Below are 19,885 nucleotides of genomic sequence, written 5' to 3' on the forward strand. Positions count from 1 at the left end.
AGGTCATAAAGAAAAAAATAATTCTGCGGACAACCCTAATTAGCCTTATTAAAATTGTAGAAAATTGATTTATGGTTGTGTCAATAGTCTGGAATCTAATAAAGAGGGCTGAAACACCCCTTACACTCTAAAATTGCTGTGGGGAAACAAAAAATATTTTGTTCTTTTGATTTTTCCTCTTTTGAATATCCATCCGAAGAGAAGATGATTTTTCAATTATACATTTATGATTTATTAATTGTTATTTATATTAAAATAACAAATGTATAGTTTAAGATAGGATGGTCAATTATTGCCAGAGGTGGGGACTCTAGACTTGCAACTCAAGTTTGACTTGATTCCATATTTTGAAGACGTTCTCAAATTCAAAGACTCAAGACTTGACTTGAACTCCATAGCTAAGTCGTGCGAATCTTCTTGGACTCCAAAGCAAGTATATTACAGACTTAGAAAAAACCTTAATATTATGGGCCCTATATTATAGTAATGGACTTGAAATGAGCTTGAATGAAATCTGTAGACTCGATGAAAATATTCAAGGGCTTCGACAGGACTTGAGATTAGACGTGGACTTACAGTATAGGTACGTTTTCTTTACTCTTGTGTAGCCGACACTATGAAATCTTTGGATGTTATGGATCAAAGATATCTGTAGAGAGGATTAAACACCTACTAGAATTCAAGTGTGAACTCATAAGATTTTTGAATAAGCATTTTGAAAAGAAAAAGATGAGGGAATAAACTGTTTATGTATCTAAAATTCATTGTATGTGTCCAAATCCAAAAATTATTGTATTTAATATTACAATTGTATATATAATATGTATTGTAGCAAGTAAATATACATTTCATTTCTGTATTCAGCTTGAAATTTATTTATACTGTGCTAATTATTTTTCTATGACAGCATTTAAAAAAATCAATGGCATATTTTCATTTAAACTAAAGTCTTGAATGTATTATTATTGGGTTTCATTGGTTTATATAATGCTAATAAATTGTTTTCTACATTATAGATATTGTTTTATTGAAGTCCTATCCTTGTTTTAAGATCATAATCTCCAGCTATATCAAGATAATTCTCTTTTTTCCTTTGCTTCCTTAGCACATCAAGGATTTATTTATTGAAGGTTTTCCCTCAGCAAAAAACGAGGTTTTGTGATTTTAATCTCCGTGCTTCATCCCTCTTCGTTATATCCTAGCATAGGTAGATATATTTGATAACGTCATTCATTAAAGATTGTTATATGAGAATACTTTTGCATCTAATTTGTGGGGAACCTTAAAATTTTGAAAGCGACAGGACGGGACTTAAAAAAATTGAGAACGATAAATATATGGAAGATATTATTGAACTATCGTAAATAAATTCTGAAAATGGATCTAAAAAAAATGTTCATACAATTATTGAAGATTGAGATTGTATGAAATCATCAATAGCTTATGTAAAGCTAAGTATTTATTTGAAGAATTCTTGAAATATACATCAATCTGCAGTATGGCAAAAAGACTACAAGAAATTGAAGAAATGTGGTCGTTTCATAGCTTGAAGGATGTGTTTGGAGAAAAGTTGAATGTATCGTTGGGTTTTGGTTAGACATTTAAAGAAATTCAACCCATCACCATTGACTATAGTGAAAATAAGTGACGACTGACGAGAGAAATAAATATGTATGTAAATATAATTATGCTTTATATTACTCAGGACGTCAAGCAACATAAAAAATTTGATGTTTTTGAATAAAATGTTCCATATTCGTATATTTAAAAAAAATCATATTAGTGGAGTGACTCGGAAGTCATTTTCACAATTAAAAATAATTAATTTGAAGATCGGATACGGAAGTAACGAAATTAGAAGGAATATAATTATAGTTTTAGAGTATGTTGGAATGTTTATTTCAAGGACTATGTATAAAAAACTTCGGATTTACAGTACAATAAATTAATAAAAACCTAGAAAGTTGAGAATTATATATCAACAGAAATTAAAAACAATGCATATACAATGAATTATTTAAAGCATACTCAGATGTTCAGATTGATGGTGAAAAGGCATTGAAAAAGATCAAATGTTCATCAATGAGAGTATGATTGATGGAAGAAGCAAAGCCTTTTAAATTATACCCTGCTTGAATGTTACTATTTGCACAAAGAAAAAAAACTGAAAGATATTCTAACAGGTAAACAAAATAATAATATGAATTGTCTCTTGGCAGATAATTAATAATTAAATAAAAGAATTATTTTTTCCTTATTCGGCCTTTAAAACCTAGACGCTGCAAAAATTATTAAATGTTTACAAATCTCTACAAATGTTAGAAGAGACGATAAAATATTATTATTATTTTTTTTTTTGATAATAATATTATTATTATTTTTTTTTTTTTTTGATAATAATATTATTATTATTTTTTTTTTTTTTGATAATAATATCATTTATTTCATTACAATAACCATCCACATATACATATTTATACTAAACCATTAGTTCTTGATTGAACTATTATTTATATATTAGTTACAGTAATCGAATCATTACCACTACACATCAAAGGTTCCTTAACAATTACAAACCCACCGTTGCTCCTCTCTCGTCAAAAAACAAAAAATTATTATATGTATCTTCACTATCTCTTTCAACCCTCTAGACATAGCTGCCCTGGAAGACCTAGCGCCATACGTAATAAAAACCCCTTTGATATGATTGCTTCAATTTTAAATCCATCCTTGGCCCTTGGATTGGTGGCCACCAGCCAATTGGATTTATTTGGCTCAATCCCCTACACATCTCGAATCAATGTATTTCACAGTCTTTACTTAATTAATGTATTCACAATAATAGCGATTCCTGGATCCAAGGCAGCTAGAATATATGTCCTGAATTTCCCTTCTCATTTTTATACGAGCACAGTATTTCTTCCGGCCTTTTTTTTTTTTTTTTTTTTTGATTTATTCACAAATACGAACGACGCTACCATTTTGTACCGAAACCACTTCTCCTTTAGATTCATGAACAGGGTTCCCATTAAGACATAGTGGACTATTTATCACGTCTTTATTGGGGGAAATCGAGCCTCTATATAATAATTTTGACCTTATTCGCCCTTTATGACCAAAACGCTGGATCAATTGTTCAATATGTTTTTGCTCGTTGCAAATGTTAACAGATACAATCAAATACTTTATTAGTGAAAATAGGAAATTTTATTAAATTATTCATCGCATTTTTTTCTTTTTCTTGGGCTTAAGGTCCAATATTTGATTGTCTTTATTAGCTTAGACTACTTTTACAAACGGCGGTTCTGTTTGAAACTTAGAGTAAAGTATATAAGACTGGTACAATTGAAAAATAAACTTATATCAAATGTAATGTATCAAAAACTGATTCATAGATAAAAGTAGACTAAACCGACAAACAAATGGAAATGTTTGTCTATTTACAGTGGATGAAATCAACAAAGGAAATAACTAATGATGAACATGAAGCGATCATGACTTAGGCAAAATTGGAGAAGAAGTCTTTATTACACATAATATTATAGACAAGTATAAGGCGAATTTGAGCAGTCGAAACGAAAATATGAAGTCAAATGGTGAAATGGAAGATGTATCCGATAATAGTCAAAACTGATAGTGTGGTGGACAAAAAATCATTAAAAGAAGAAGGAAGATATGGTGTTTTCCCAGAAAAAATGGGAAAAGGAGAAAAGTCAGTAGTGGAACAGAGCTCTATAAGAAGAGATGCGTAACGAGATTTCAGTGCCCCTTGAGATCGATACCAAATGGCACAAGAAGAACTTAATATAATAAATGAATACTAAATCATCATTTTATTGATCTTAATTATTAAGAAAAAATAGAATAATTACTTTAATAATAAGTTATTTAGTTTACTTAATTTCGCATACACATTCTTCGTCTTCCGAAAGTAGAAGACGCTATTCTATTTTCTTTGATAATCACAGTTTGCATTCGTAAATGTAAGTGCATTCTTATACTAACATACTTTGACACAGTAAAAATAAAGTTTTATGACATTGGGCGACATTTATAGACGACTTAAATAATCGAACCGCTACTGCAGTTATTGAGTTTACATTTTTTTTGAATTGATTTACATAAAATTTGAATAAAGCCTCTATTTTTGTACAGTGCTCCAAACAGTTCTTGGCGAAATAGAATAATTGGACAACCTATACTTCCTCAACGAATCTTAACTGAAGTGAATTATAAATGGCTTTATTTGACCAAAGGCGAATTTTGGAATAAGAAAACTTGCAACTTAAAATTTATATATGGTTTGAATTAAATACCGGAGAGAGGCGCATTTTTAAAGACTTAAACTTTAATTCTGCATCCCAAATTTTGATATGTTTTTCCTTCAACTTCTTCTTTAATTCCTTTATTTCTGCTTCATATACTCCATTTTGGATTTCTATGTTGGTATTTATTTCCTTTAGATGTTTTACCTCAGGAGAAATATCTGTACTACAACATAAAATTATTATTTTCTACCGATAAAGTAACTAATACAAAAAAAAAAATATATATATATATCATTAAAAGAAGTTTCATCTGCTATTTCTGATTAAATTAGATTGATGTCCAACAAGTCTATTTCTCTATTTTCGGAAGTAGGAGGTTCCAAATAAGGAGTAAAGTATGTATGATCCTGAAATTGTGTAGGTCTTTTTTTTTACTTGAAATTCGACATAAAAAGTTGCTTGAGATTTTCTTAATTATTTAATTTAATTTCTTAGCATCAGCATTGTTCTCCCAAATGAAAATGGGTTTGTTGGAGTTCTTGGTGAGTCTTGGAACTTTAGGTTTTAGATGTTTAAACAATGTTGAGTTACTTGAGAGTTGGAATTCCTTATTTCTTCAAAATGTTTAGAGCACAATCGATAATTATATTTTGGTTTCCAAAGATTTAATCTCATTTTTAGGACCCATTGCCTTCCAAGGAATTTGTCCCTGGGAAATGAATAAAGTATCCTCCCCTCAGCTCAAGAAAGATTCCTGTAATCCATGGCGCACTACAAGAGGGCATACTTGGGGTATTTTAGCAGAATATATCGCCTTTTTGCCGTGAATCAAACACATGAGAAAGTCAGCTATCGTCAAAGCAAATAGCCCGGTGACGTAACTCTACTTATAGGGCTCTGTAGTGTAAGAGAGATGGGTTGACGGAAAAGGAGAAATCATAAATTAATGAATTATTAATATTCATATCACTCTAACATGTTAACGTCTAATAATTAATAATTGCAAATAAATTTACGGAAGAGGAGTTTAGCAGTATATGAACTTTGCAGGCTACTTAATGAAAAAAGAATATTAATCATGTTTTATTTGATAACAAAAACTTCCATGAAAAATTATAATATCCAACAAAAAAATATAATGCAGTGTTTCGGGGAGATTTTTTTATTTTATTTGATGCATTAGGAGCTTTTGTCACGAGGGAAATCATTCAGATTGCCTAGTCTTTTTTCATGTTGATAGTATGGCTGCATATATAATGCCTGTCAAAAAAAACAAAAAACTTAACTACACTGCAAGAAATAAGATTTGCTCAAATTAGCAATTTGAAGGAGTTAGTACTCATGTCATGGGTAAAAGTACATAAAAATAATACAGTCAACGAATATGTAGATACACAGGATAAAATTGGATGCAACATGACTGAAAAATCTACATTTGAAGTCCCAAATGTAACAAAAAAAAAACGAAATAAGAAACCTAATTAATTGAATTTGTTTGAAATAGTGATATAAGTTGTCGTCAAGGTAAAAATATTTTACTCGTCTTTGTGAGGGATGGAAAATTTATCAAGAGAAAAGAACATCAATTTAAAATTTAGAAAACGTTGTTATTCCTATAGTTGTTGTTTTTTAAACACCAATCAATTTTTGATTTATAACTTAACCCCTATTTAGTCTCATTAAGCTCCAAAAAACGTTTCTTGTTTTCAGTATATCATAACTTCCATTACTTGTGGTGCTAATTTCCTACAACAAGGTTTGGCAATCCTCATCGTTTTAAGAATTGGTTCAATGGAAAAGAAAAACACAAAAAAGTCATGACCGAAATAAAAATAAGATCACAACCAAGCTTGTTGGTAGCAAAACACTCGATTAAATTTAATATGTAAGAACAAGCAAGCACTCCAAAATAATACACTCAAACCCCTTTACAACATGAAAACAGGTGTGGTTTCAGTACAGGCTGGCGACATCCTCGATATAGACCAGCAAGTCAAATAAAACGTAACGTGGATGTGTTTATGTAAAGAAGCAGTAGAATCTTCGTTCCACCTATTTCATTTCTTTGATCGAGTGAGACCTCTATTGTTGATGGTGGAGTATATAATTACTCATATGTTAAACATAATTCTAAGGTGTTAGACTGACTCATTGCTTTTACAATGATAAGAGAGAATAATTCGAAAGTCGAGGCAATAGTTGCACAGAAACTCAAGATTATTTACCTTTGTAGAACAAAAAGGGCACCTCTTCCTGCAGGTCTAAACAAAACAATCGCGAGATATATTGAAATAATGCACTTTTAAACCGAAATTTTTTTATATTTTAGCTTATAATGGGGAGTGTTACCCCATCCTTAGAATATCTTTGGAATTTTTGATGTTTTTTTAAATAATATGAAAAAACTCTTTTTTTATTAATTTGTACTTTTGTTTGTTTTTAATTTTTTTTTTTTTTTTAATTATCTGGTCATTTATTCTTCTAAACATAATATTGAATAATAAGAGTTGACAAAAAATTTATAATAGGTTTAAAAGCACTTAAGTAGAAAATAGAATATATATGAAATTATAATTAAACCCTCCCTTGCCCTCTTCAATATATATACATATTACATATAAAAACCGGTGGGTCTGATAGGCAAGCTACCACACGACTGAAGAAAAGAGAGGATCTCGACCCAGTAATCATAAGCAATTATCTATCAACAACATTGTTCAAAACGGTTGAAGCCCCCCTAAGTTGTCCTTCAATGAAATCATAGAGTCCTGTTGTCTTTGTCATAGAGCCCACAGTCTGGGTGAAGTATAAAATGCAGATTACTTTCGTGATGACTGCGTCAGCCTTTAGGTGAGTCCGTGTCATCGATGGCATAGCCACCAGCCTATCTTGTCGTTGTTTTTTATCAGCTTTATTCCGAGTGCGTCCCTAATTTTCAGTTCTACGATTTCCCTTACAGGTATCACTCTACTGCATTCATAAAAAAAAGTAGAAGGATGACTCAGTACGATCCTTGTAGAAAGAGCAGAGCCTCTCCGTTTAATCATTATTCAACTTGTTGGTGAAGACTGTTGACGTAGTGAGACGATATCTTAGCCATCTCTCTCTTGAATCTATGAATGGATTTCTCATGACCGATCTCCATCTCACTTTATCGATTCCCGTGTTTGTTTTATTCAGCTTTGGGAGCCATTTCGAAACTAAAAGAATTGGAAGCTTGATACTTTCATTTTCACGAACTTCTTTCTAACATATTGTACGTTATGAGCCTCCAACGCAATTTAAAGTGGGGTGTGTGGGCACATACTTTTTTTTTTTTTTTTTTTTTTTGACTTTTACTATATTGCATAGTAAGAAGACAGGCATATGAATAAGTTTACTGGCCCTAAGGAGACCATTCCCTAATGCTTCATTATCTCATCTCTACTTTTGAAGATGTCATTAAAATTTACAGACTCATTATCTCCCTTTAGTGGAAGAGCATCCAACAAAAAGGAATTCCAAAAAGACAATAGCCCTTTCCAGTAAGCCTCATTCTTAGGTATAGCTGAAAAAAGCTATCTTGGAAGCATGGTTTATTTCCTCATAATAATAGCCAGTGTTGTTCTTAAAATAGTTACCTATTCTTTCAGCCCAGAAATCCGGACTCAGCCTAAATCGTCTTAGCCAGGAATAGTTTAAGGACTTCCACTGTATTTCGGTTTAATTAAGGGATCTTGAATTGGATTTTTTATATGTGAAAGGATAATAATAATTTAAAAAAAAATAATAATAATGACAACTTCCAAGGAAACAAAATTCTTTCTCCGCATTATTAAATCCAAAAAACGGACCAACTAAAAATTCACCAGATTTACGTCAATTTACTTCATTGTCCTAATAATTTTTGATTTGATTGCTAAATCATAATATTAAAAATAGAATATTCTTAGTATTGATTGGGCAAATAGTTTAAAATTTAAAACATAAAAGATTTTCAGCAAAATATAGATTCCCATTTATGTGTTTTCCGTTATTATATTAGCTTATGCTTTTTATTCCTACGACTTTGTATTGGACATACAAATCATATTTCATTATTGTGCTTGTATTCAGGGGTATAGAGGTTTCAAAATCCTTCCTGTTGTCATATTCCATTTTGTTAGCTGGATAATTACATTGAGCTCTATGTTTATTATATTAAAGATAAGTAAAAAAAATAAGATCAATGTTTATTATGTTTTTTACGCGACCATTTCATTTTTATTTGATGATATCAACTTATTCTTATCTTATTCATCACGATTTGTTGATTTCTTAGATGAATGACTATCTATGCATAAATACAAAAAAGTAAAATTTCCGAAATCCCTGAATTATACTATTTGCGTGCTTCAATATTGATATAAAAATTATTCATAATATAAACGCTGAGCAATATAGTAATTAATGCAAAAATTCAGATTTGAAAAGCTTCCTAACAGATAACTCATCGATTCTAGTTGATCCCATTAATTCAAACGTAGTCAAAAAATGTAAAGATCTGAAACATTGGGCATTGGAGATATCAATCATCTTGCTAAATTTATATCCTGAAGCAATATCAATAAACAATGTAAATTGGTAACATTACCCTATGGTGATAAATATTGATACTTTCAGTGAACTGCAGGACAAAAATTGAATGATCTATAAAAACTGGAAATACATAAATAGGAGCCGGATAAGCTCTAAGTTAATATGGACGCAACATTTCTACTTTTAAAATGGAAGATAGATAAAATTAGAGAAATCCATGCCTAGATGACGAAGAGATGCATTAAATCCCCAAAAAAATAATAGAGATTGATTTATGCCAGAAGTCGAAAACAATCAACCAAAGATGAACTGAGTTTCTCATGCGCTACAAGATATAATTTAATTATAATATTTACTTGGAGAAAATTTTAACTTAGAGCCATGAAATAAAATTAACCGTAAACAACCCAAAAAGATTATGTAATATAATCAAATAATCATCTTCTTCGGATAAATGTGAACCAGTGAATGCAAAAGTGATACAGGATTCATTGCAGTTCAATTCATCATATTTTTCCCCCTTAGATTTTAAAAATCATTTTTTCAATTTTTAGGTATTCTTTGAATGTGAAAGATGTTGCAACTAGCCAATCCTAAGCGTTTAGATCCTGGTAGTACTTCTGACAAATCAAATGTTCCGCTATGATCGCAACATGAGCTACTTTCAAGTAAAAGTTAAACAAAGATTATTCATAGTCTTTAAACAAAATTTGCGATGTAGTTGATAAATTATTAATAAGATGTTTATAAATTCATAGTTAGTCTCCTAGGAGGAGAAGAAAATAGAATAAAAACATTGGCAATTTTCAATTCTACTCTGATTCCAACAAAGTCTTACAATTATAATTCCGCTACAAATCCCCAGGGCTACTCTCCGTCTTTTATGAGCATACACGAATGTTCAATCAATTTTTGAAAATAATTCAATGCATTAGAAAAGTTATTTAACTACTCAGGAGTTAAATAATAATGGCAATCGCTTGGGAAAAGAAAATTCATTCTGTAAATTACCAACTCTAAAAAACGGGTGAGTTAAAGAGACATCTGATTTCCATCGCTGATTATACTGTATCAAAGAGTAATTATTATTATTTCTTTGTATTCTAGAAAAGGAACTTATTAGTAAGTTTATTTTATACAACAACTTTGAATGAAACTTCAAATGATAATATTTTGGTCAAAAAGTTCCTCTATGAATTTGGGAAAATATTTAGTTTAGCTTCCTGGTAATGTTGTGATAAGAAAATTCGAAAAGATAAATAAAAATCTGAAAAAAAAAGACTACTTCAATGGCAGATAAACTGCATATGATAGAATTGTCTTTGAATTGATGGTGAGCAGCAGGACCAAGTATTTATAAGAGCCCAATAGGGAAGTCCATCAATTCCAATTGTTTATTTTATGGCCTTAGCAGCATAATTTAAACAAAAGAAGCAAGATATTTTGGTAAATTTCAGAAAATACTATTGCTGATATTTCTTTCAGTCTTTCACTGAATATTTTGTTTACTTTTGTAGCCGTGACAGGAAAGAAATGCACTGGGGGAATCTAATATTTTGGTTTCTGACAAACTTGGAATTCATGCTTTAGTAAATAATGGGCTAAAAATGGTTCCGGTCTGTAAAAAACATTTTCATTTTGGAGATCAAAGTAGAAGCTCAGGTAACGTTAGAATGTTTTTTGCTTTTTTGCATCTGAGTTGTCGAGGACTATACATATTTGAAGAAAAGTAAACACTTGTAAGCCTTCCTAAGCAAAAAATTAAAAAGAGATGTTTCTAGACGCTGGAACAGTGGTTCGAAATGGTAGGCAGCTTTGTAGAACAGCAACCTGCAGTTTTTGCAAAAGTTTTAGCCCCTGAAATTAGGACAAACGTCGACCATTTTCCACATTTACGGAAGTTGATATTTTAAAGGCAGAAAGTAATAGATCCAATTGCTAGAGCAACAAGGGCTTTATCAAATGAGCTAACTCAGACACTTTCTATGAAAGGTGCATTGAAGGCAATATTTATCGAACAAAAAAAAGTAAACATTAATGTCTCTACATTCATTGGAAACATGAAAAAAGTCATTCAAGAAAACTTCAAAAAGAGATATCACAGGAGAATGTGGAGTCAATAACAGAGTCCGATTGAGTGGGGATTTGCTCCTTATTGGGTATATTTTTTAATATTTATTATGAATATAAGCAAATAATTATTATTTTAAGTGATCAATTCATTATTCTCTAATAAAGGCCACTTAAAAATAATGAAATTATTTTACAAAAAAAAGTAATATCAGGATAAATTTGTTTTTTTTTTTTCTAAAATTATATTATATAAATGAAATTAATTTGAGTGTGACAGAGAATAGTGATTCATAGGGCTGTAAAAATATGTGTATTGTATCATGATACAATATTTAGGTATTGAATAATATTATTATGATATATCGATACTTTACAAACCCGATTTATGTGCAAAGATTGAAAATAAAAAGAATCATGTGATACGCTGGCCCAACTATTTCTTAGAGTATTCATTTGATTATTCTCTATTGACATATTAGTCAATTGATATTGAATAAATATAATTGCTTGTGAAGTTATAGTTATTAGCTGGAGAAGTATTTATTGAAATTGGATTAATACAAAAGGTGAGAAGAGAGAAAAGTTGGAACTTTATTTCATGGGATTTAATTTATATTGATTTCGGAGCATTCGGATATATAAATCTGCGTTCACTCATATCTATTTCATTAATATATGATCGAATTTGGTGATGTAGTGTCTTAATTGAACAGTTATACATTCTGGATACTCCAAGCTCACTGTAGTATTGATTCTATTTAATTAATCAATAGTTTATAATATTACCAAGCAGATGGATTGGTAATGAATTGATGTGCAACTTTTTTTCTTACGTCTGTATGCCTGGAGAAATAGAAGAATTTCTAGATTCCTCATTCTTAAGCCATTTAGCCTTCATAATGGAGATAATATAATATGACACACACGTAGAAGGAACTATCATATATAAATGGATTTGCTCGAACTAACCTAATAGCATATTGTATATTTAAGTACCTAAAAAATGAATATTTATAAATAATTCTTTTTTTTTTTTGTATATGTATCAAATATCAACTAAATACTTGCTTAAAAATACGCCTTACTGTTTTTAAATTATCTGAGAAATCCGAAACATTTACAAAATTGCCCGATGACACTTTCAATAGTCATTATTCCAATAAAAATAGGTTATTCGTTGATCTCTTACTATGCTAAATTATTCTCATTCATTTCACAATTATTGGTCTTTCGTTTTTTTACATAATAGGATCAAATTTGTGTCTTTGTTTTTGTACCTTGAATACTGTTGATGTTACCAATAAACTTATTAATAATAATTAAGTAATTACTGATTAGCTCTTTCTTCTAGGATGGATGATCCATAAATAACATTGCAACATAAAAATTGACGTCGTCACTTATTTTCAATAACTCTTTTTAATAACCAATTTGTATAGATATTTTCTTTAAGTATTGAAATTGTATATCAATAATTTTTGACAACCCTAGTGATTTAGGCGTTATAGACCTGTAGGACACTGAAGGAAAGTGTTGTCTTATAGCAAAAGACGAAGCAGATTTGGCTAACGTAGGAATGGACACAACAATTTCAATGAAGTACCTATGGCTTGAGTATGAGAACTCTCTTCGTTGCTCATTATTTTGTCTCTTTATGATACTCAAGTCTCTGGAGTGCTAGAAGTAAAAAAGGATTCCATAGAAAATATGAAGTAAAGGATGTATTTTAGACCATAAAAGCGATTACATGCGAAGTTAGAGATTTTGATACTAAGGGACATCTGCACAATGAACTATACTTCTGTTAAAGGAGATAAGATCCAACGAGTGGGGCACAATGAGGAAAGATCCCTTGATTTACTGGAACCTGAAGTTGAAGAGAAGGAGAAAGCGTGTATCAACTTGCACGTATATCCAAACGGGAAAATATGATTTCCTTGAAAGACGAAGATGAATGCTCCCTGGGAAAGTTTCAAACAAATCATCAAAAATTTAATGTCTTGACGCATAGTTCCAACTCTTCTCTTTTCTCACCTTCCCATTAATATAAACACTTTGAAAAATACTTCACCAGCTAATAATTATGACTTAACAACCAAGTATATTCATTCTATATCAATCGATTATAAAATATGTCAATAGACAATAATCAAATTCATACGCTTAGAAATTTTTGGGCCAGCGTATCATATGATATTTTTCATTTTCAATTTTTTACATAAATAGGTCATGTAAACTATCGATTTATCATAATAATATCATGCAATACCTAAATATCGTATCAAGATTAAGGGTGATAATTTTGGTAAGAATACAAAAGCGTGCGAGGAGAAGAGAAGAAATACTTATAGCATCATTGATTAAATAATATACATCTTCTTCTATCAAGAACGATATCATTCCCCCTTTATTATTCAATATTAATATAATATTAGATACTGATAGTCGATAGAGAACTGAATAAAATACCTAAAATAACGTCGTCTTTAATCTGGATTTCTGAAAATGGAGGCACAGGAATTTGCAAAATACTTACCGGATGAGAAACAGATGGTTTGTCAGATTTATGGATATAAATGTGCATTTAGTCCCTGTCTAGAATTACACGTCACTCATTATCAAGTGTATGGATATTCATCTACTTATAAAATCAAGTTAACGATGAATACATCAAGTCAGATTCTAACTCTGATCTCACAAAGATTTGCTTGTAATAAAACCTTATCCATTGCTAATCATCCTACGTTCAAAAAATTTATGGAGAAATACATGGGTAACTTCTTCACTTCCCGAGGAACCATCCTGAATTAATGGAGGATGTTGGTAATTATGTCATTTATAGAAATACATCCATTGTAAATTGTGAAGTTAATATAATTTTCAGGCTGATTAGAGTCGTCCATACCAAATTACGAAATGGGACTCTGAATTTTGTACCATCTAACAGTAAGTGTTCATTTAAAAAAAAATGTAATTCTATTTTAGCTAAAATTATCAAGAATTATGATACACAACTCATTAAATGGCAAAAACAAAGGCTTAAATTGCTACAACAACGGGAGTAGTAGCTTTGGATGGTTTGCAACTAGTTGGTCTGACACTAGTTTCTTCACTTAAAGACTTGGTTATGATCATTAGGTTTTCCAATATTACATAGTTAATAAATATTACTTTTTTATCACTTAAGGGTTAGCTATGGTTGTTACATTTGGTGTAGCATTATAATTAGCAATTGTGCGTATCCTTCATGATAATAGTATGCTGCTATACAGGCATAAATAACGGGGAGGGGGGGGGGGTAATCTTTATTGATGCCATTAATAAAGAGTAATATCGCCGGACATTACTACATAATTAGCTTTTGCACTAAATCTTTACGATGGATTTAATTCTGACATTTTTTTTTATTTGTATATTTATTGTCTAATTTTATGATTTTGACATTTACTTTATTATTAATAATTATTTAGATCTCATCGGTAGAGATATATATATCATGTGCACAATTGTATATAGCAACTTCCACATTAGGAAAAAAAGGTGATGATCTTTTTATTAAACTCCACGTCTGGCTTTTGTTTAGCAACTTAAAGTTATGACATATTTAACTGAATTCATGTCAGAACAAGAAAATTTTATTTGGATTAGTCTATTATTTCAATATTCTGTATTTATAATAATTAATTTTGTATATTTAACATAAATGTATGATGGTTTATTTTTAGTATGTAGATTATATTTAATTTATGCCTTCTTTTTAAACTTGGAACTTTAAATATATTTCGAAATACTCTACTTTGTCGTTTCATTAGTTATTATTCTGAGAATATGGTTCATAATGAATTAAAATTTCATGGAGTGTGACGTTTTCAAATCTACTGTAACGAATAAAAAACGTCTAAGTCAATTATACGTAGTAATCTTCATTAAACATTTTGCTAATAAATACTTTTGTTATACCCTCAAAAATCATGATAAAGGAGGCATATGATAATCACATGAGTATTTTAAACAATGATACCTTAAGTCTTTCTTCCCCCCTTCTCCTTGCTCGCGTTTTTCTCTACAGAATTATCAACTTCAATCATGATACAATACAGGTATTGTTACATACCTACTAAATACGAGGACGTGCAATGTTTATCATGCTCTCGAAGTGACGGATTTAACTATAGTAATATATATTTTTTTTAATTAGGATTTTTTTTACTCATGCCAAAAAAAGTTTACTTGTTAATAACGTTGCTAATTCCTGTATGGACCGTTCTGGACAAAAAAGGGGCTAGGGGGGAGGGGGGGTAGGATTACTGGGCAATTTCATATATGCGAATATTTCTATTTACAAATGGTAACTTTTAATATCCCTAAATTCGTAATAGCTCATTTTTTAGTTCCCCTAATACCACATTATATAGAACATGTATATTTTCTTCTCTAGGGGCTACAATGAATTGAATATACGGACATTGAGTTCAAGATAATATGATTCTGTCGAAGGTGTTGTTCGCTATGCTACGTCGCTCCATAAACTTAATGGTATTTATGTTATACAAAAAAATTAGATGATTTTGTATTGGGTGAGTTTACGTTTTTCCACATCCATCGCTTTGGCGTGGAATGACCATGAAGTAACTTGAAAAAAATCTTCAATATAGTCTAATTACTTTTGATTCCAGCATGTCCATATAAGTGTTTTTAGGTAATAATGTCAAAATTTCATTAACAATAAAGATCTCATGACACTTTCCTGTATAAAATAATATCATTTTTTAACTTGATTAGATGTAATAATATTATGAATTTGAATAAATAAAAGTTTCAAATTTTTAATATCATCACTTACTTGAATATTAAAGAATTTGCTTAATATAAAATAATAAAAACGATCCTTTTACCTTTTAAAACTTACTTGAAATAACATATATACAATTAGTATATTGAAAACATTCTTCAAAGATATTACGACACAATCAAAAACTGCTTTTAATTTTGGAACACGGTTGATTGTTTTTAATGGGCGTAGAACGCGTAGTAGTTTCAATGATTTAAGTTTTTGTCCAGTAGGAGTTCCTCTACAAAATTACAATAGTATAAAATATTATATACTTTTTGGATTTAACTATATAAGTATATAAAAAAAAATTTAAATATTGGATAATATATCAAATTTGTAGGTTCTCTTCACGTCAAATTGCACAAAAAAAAAACAATCAATACGTATAATATATTAATTTTACACACTATTACCAAAGAAATATTTACTTATAATTTCCTTGATTATTAAGGTAGAGATGACATACACAAAAATATTGCAATAGGAAATACAGAAAGATGAATGCATAAGTAATGGCATTTAAAAAAAAATCCAAACAGACGTACGAGTATGTACAATTACAAGATTATAGACTATACAATTATATAAAATGTATTCACGTATAAATATTATTTAAAAGCAAACAAACAGCGAAATAAGATTCGAAATCGATCTTTAAAATTATTAAATCAGTAAAAGGTGGGTTCACTGAATTGCTCATGCACACTTAATTTCTCCCTTTTTGTTATTAGATTGCTCTTGATATATATATATATTGATTCTTTTTTGAAAATTCAATAGTAACCACATAAATATTATAACTAGTGATGTCCAAATTGTGTAAATAAGATATATTTGCATTTTCAACCTTCACTTGCATTTTAAAGTAGAAAATAGGTATCAATGTAATCATTCCATAGTAAGAGCCTGATGAAACATTCTCTAAGTTTTCGCCTCAAGAACAAGAGAGCTCTGTCTCTTAGGTACCCAAGCACCGTTGATCTTATCCATCTTGGCGACAAACCTACAATCAATTTTCCCTCTATAAATATTGACTCCAGCAATTTTTCTTTTCATTACCGATATATAACTATACTGGAAAACACTAAGCTTTTACAAGTGCTTGCTAGAATAAAAATATTATAGTTTGATAGAAATATTTAAACCAAAATAAATTATTTTATACTGGATTTATTTGCATGTTTCCCTTTTTCTGCTTATTTTTTTGCATTTTCCCTTTTATCCTATATCTTATTTGAATATTTAACTACATTTTTATGCATTATTTGGACATTACTAAAAGTAACACAAACATATCTTATTCGTTTTGTTGTTATCATTATCTCTATGTAGTAATATAAAAAAATTGAATTGAAGTGCAATACTAATAATTAAAAGGGAGAAGTTATGCGTGGGTAAGCAATTTAGAGAACCCACCTTATAAACAATTTCATAATTTTAAAGATATATTGATTAATTTTTGCAGTTTATACTGTACTTCACCAGTATACTATATTAATAAAATTGAATTTTCGGGTTTTCTATATAAGCTTTAGGCTAATATCATCGTTTTTAACTCCATGCGTATTCAAAGTGACCAATTAATCCTCCAATTCCATCTCTTAAATCTCTGGCTCCTCTGACAATATCTTTAACTTACAATATAATTTATTAATAGTATTACAAAATGCTTGTATCTGTCTCACTAATTTGTGTCTAGCTGACAAAATTTGCTTTTAATCTTTAGGATATTTACTTACATCTTTGATAAATTCCTCCAATGTTTTAGCTGTATTCACTGGAATTTCTACTAATTGACATTATTATGACATCAGTAAGAACTAAGTGTAGAAGATTAATAACTACATAAAAATTTAGAAGTTATATCATTTGAAATTCAAGATTAGTTCAATTTATGAGAAAATGAGCATAAAAATTAACTATTAGGAACTTCGCACGGATAAACATTCATTGACTCCTCAACCGGAAATTATTTTCACTAAGCTAAACAGCAATAAGTTTTAATTAACTAACTATTTCTTCTGTGAATGTTCAACGACTAATAGAAATAAATCAATGAATAACCAAAGAGCAGAAGATATCCCACATTCGATCAAAGACTCAATTAATCAAACAATTCATTTTAAGGATGATTTAAATAGAGATTCTCCAATTAGAATAGTCCAGAATTGTAGCTGACCACTGTTAGTAAACTCAGATATCGGTTCCCTCAGGGACACCCCCAGCTACTTTTTTTTGTGGAGATAAAGTTGAAAGATAAATCTTTATATTTGTAAATTTTCCCAACTCAAATACGATTTTCTTATGTGGTAAGTATATATAAGATTTCAAAATCTCACGCAAGCATAAGTTCAAAAACCTGACATCTCTTTGTTCATGCTCAAGCTAATTATCAGACTTAACTGGATGATAGTACACAAAACCTCGTAAATACATGTCCCCTAAGAGAGTGCTTTCAAACTTTTTTGGGAATTTGGCAACGGGGAAGTTTGGTATTTCGTTTATTGAGAAGGGAAGAGCCTCTTTCATACAACAAGATGGACTATTGGGAAAATGACTATACGGAAAACTGCAAAAAGCATATAAGATTTTGTATCAATGCCCATTGGCAAAAGCTTCGGGAATTTTAAAAACTCCTTACACATAAATCCCAAACAGTTAATTTATTATGGTAGTAAATAATTAGTGTATGATTAAATATTATAATATAAAATAAAATAAAATAGTTGAAAATCTTGTTTACATTATACAAGGATTGGGTTCCCATTTAAAGAAGCATTGCACTGGACTTTTAAATGACTTTCAAGATCACATTTAATCTTAAGCCCCTCAACAGGGATTTATGTGATTTACAAGGAAGTTGGTGTTCACATAGCCATGAGTTTTCCAATGATTCAAGAAACTTCATATTTATTTACATGTTCTCCATCTTGTGTGTTGTTGATAACACCACCGCGGCAACCCTCTATGTAATAAGAAAAAGCCTGTTTCACTCCAAGTTTACTGACCATTTTTCATCCTAATGGAGAAAAAAGAAACAGATGTAATAGGTAAGGAGGGTTGACCAATGTAGAATTGGACTTCAAGGGAAGATCGAAATGGCCAACACTGTTGTAACTTTTATACTGATATATATGCTTGTCGACGATAAGATGGGAAAGTTACATACAGGGTTAAGTGGAGTATACTGAAGTCCTTGACATGCGGACAAAGATACAGTATGTTGAAAAGGTCATGAAGGCTTCCTTACGTTATCTGTGGAATGGCCCCCAGATCAAAGAGACATTCAAAGGGGATGGTATTAAAAAGCCACCCTAGGTGTAGGACACGACTGCTCTTGATTCACTAGTGTTGGTGTCTTCTCTTCGCGCCATAATGTGTTCCTTTGGTTGGGTGCTTCAACTGCTATACCATCTATGTAGTGCTACTCGTGTTTGGACTAACAGCTAAGTGAAATGGAATAAGAAAGCCGAAGAGGAAGCAAAGGAAGAGGTAAATTGTAAAAAGAGTATAATTATGTGTAGTTTGGACATTACTGGACGTGGAAGAAATACTATCAAGGAAGAAGACTGCTTGGGGAACCATCGATACCTTCTAAAAGGGATTGTCCCTGAGCATCAAGGAATGTATTTTGCAAAGTTCTAAAGAGGTTAGGGGGTACTTAATCAAAACAAAGGTCCACAACACAAGATCCCGTAAATTTTGCATTGAACTTTACCACCAAATCCTTAACAGTTTTGAAAATGATAGATGAATTAATATCAGTCCAACAGTACACAGCTTCATTGTACATTCGTTAAAAATGATTGAACAAAACAGGCAATATGAGCAAGGAGAATAATTTTCTAGGTAGTTTAATGTGAACAACAAATACATACGATCCATTCACACTAACCTATCTCATAAAATTAACCCAAAAAAACTCAAATCAGGATACTTTCACAAGACTTTGTCTGACATCGGACCTCAATATTTGGTCCTCTCACCCAACCACCCATTCCCAACCTGGTTCCCACCAAATGGAAAAGAATCCACTAAATCATATATTTAATCTTTTTCTATAACTTATTTTATAACAAAATCTGGTGTATATTAATATACTTTGTCAAAGACCAAAAAAGTATAAATATACCCAAAATAGCACAATAGCAGC

At 30.3% G+C, this 19,885-nt stretch overlaps 1 protein-coding gene and 2 long non-coding RNA genes across 3 annotated transcripts in view; 2 read left to right on the forward strand and 1 right to left on the reverse strand.

The window, feature by feature from the left end:
• The window catches only part of LOC121126887 (voltage-dependent calcium channel type A subunit alpha-1-like), a 208,752-nt gene that overhangs the window by 77,508 nt on the left and 111,359 nt on the right, over positions 1-19,885 (reverse strand). The window contains 1 exon segment of the mRNA XM_071892078.1: positions 15,808-15,970. Within this exon segment, the coding sequence (XP_071748179.1) occupies positions 15,808-15,970 (163 nt within the window).
• Positions 3,576-6,427, forward strand: LOC139906756 (uncharacterized). Its single transcript, XR_011782637.1, has 3 exons — positions 3,576-3,983; positions 4,156-4,525; positions 4,601-6,427. It is a non-coding gene; the product is annotated as an uncharacterized lncRNA (long non-coding RNA).
• LOC139906757 (uncharacterized) lies at positions 10,989-15,671 on the forward strand. Its single transcript, XR_011782638.1, has 3 exons — positions 10,989-13,721; positions 13,783-13,844; positions 15,337-15,671. It is a non-coding gene; the product is annotated as an uncharacterized lncRNA (long non-coding RNA).

Source organism: Lepeophtheirus salmonis, chromosome 12, assembly GCF_016086655.4.
Source record: "Lepeophtheirus salmonis chromosome 12, UVic_Lsal_1.4, whole genome shotgun sequence".
NCBI classification, from domain to species: Eukaryota; Metazoa; Arthropoda; class Copepoda; order Siphonostomatoida; family Caligidae; genus Lepeophtheirus; species Lepeophtheirus salmonis.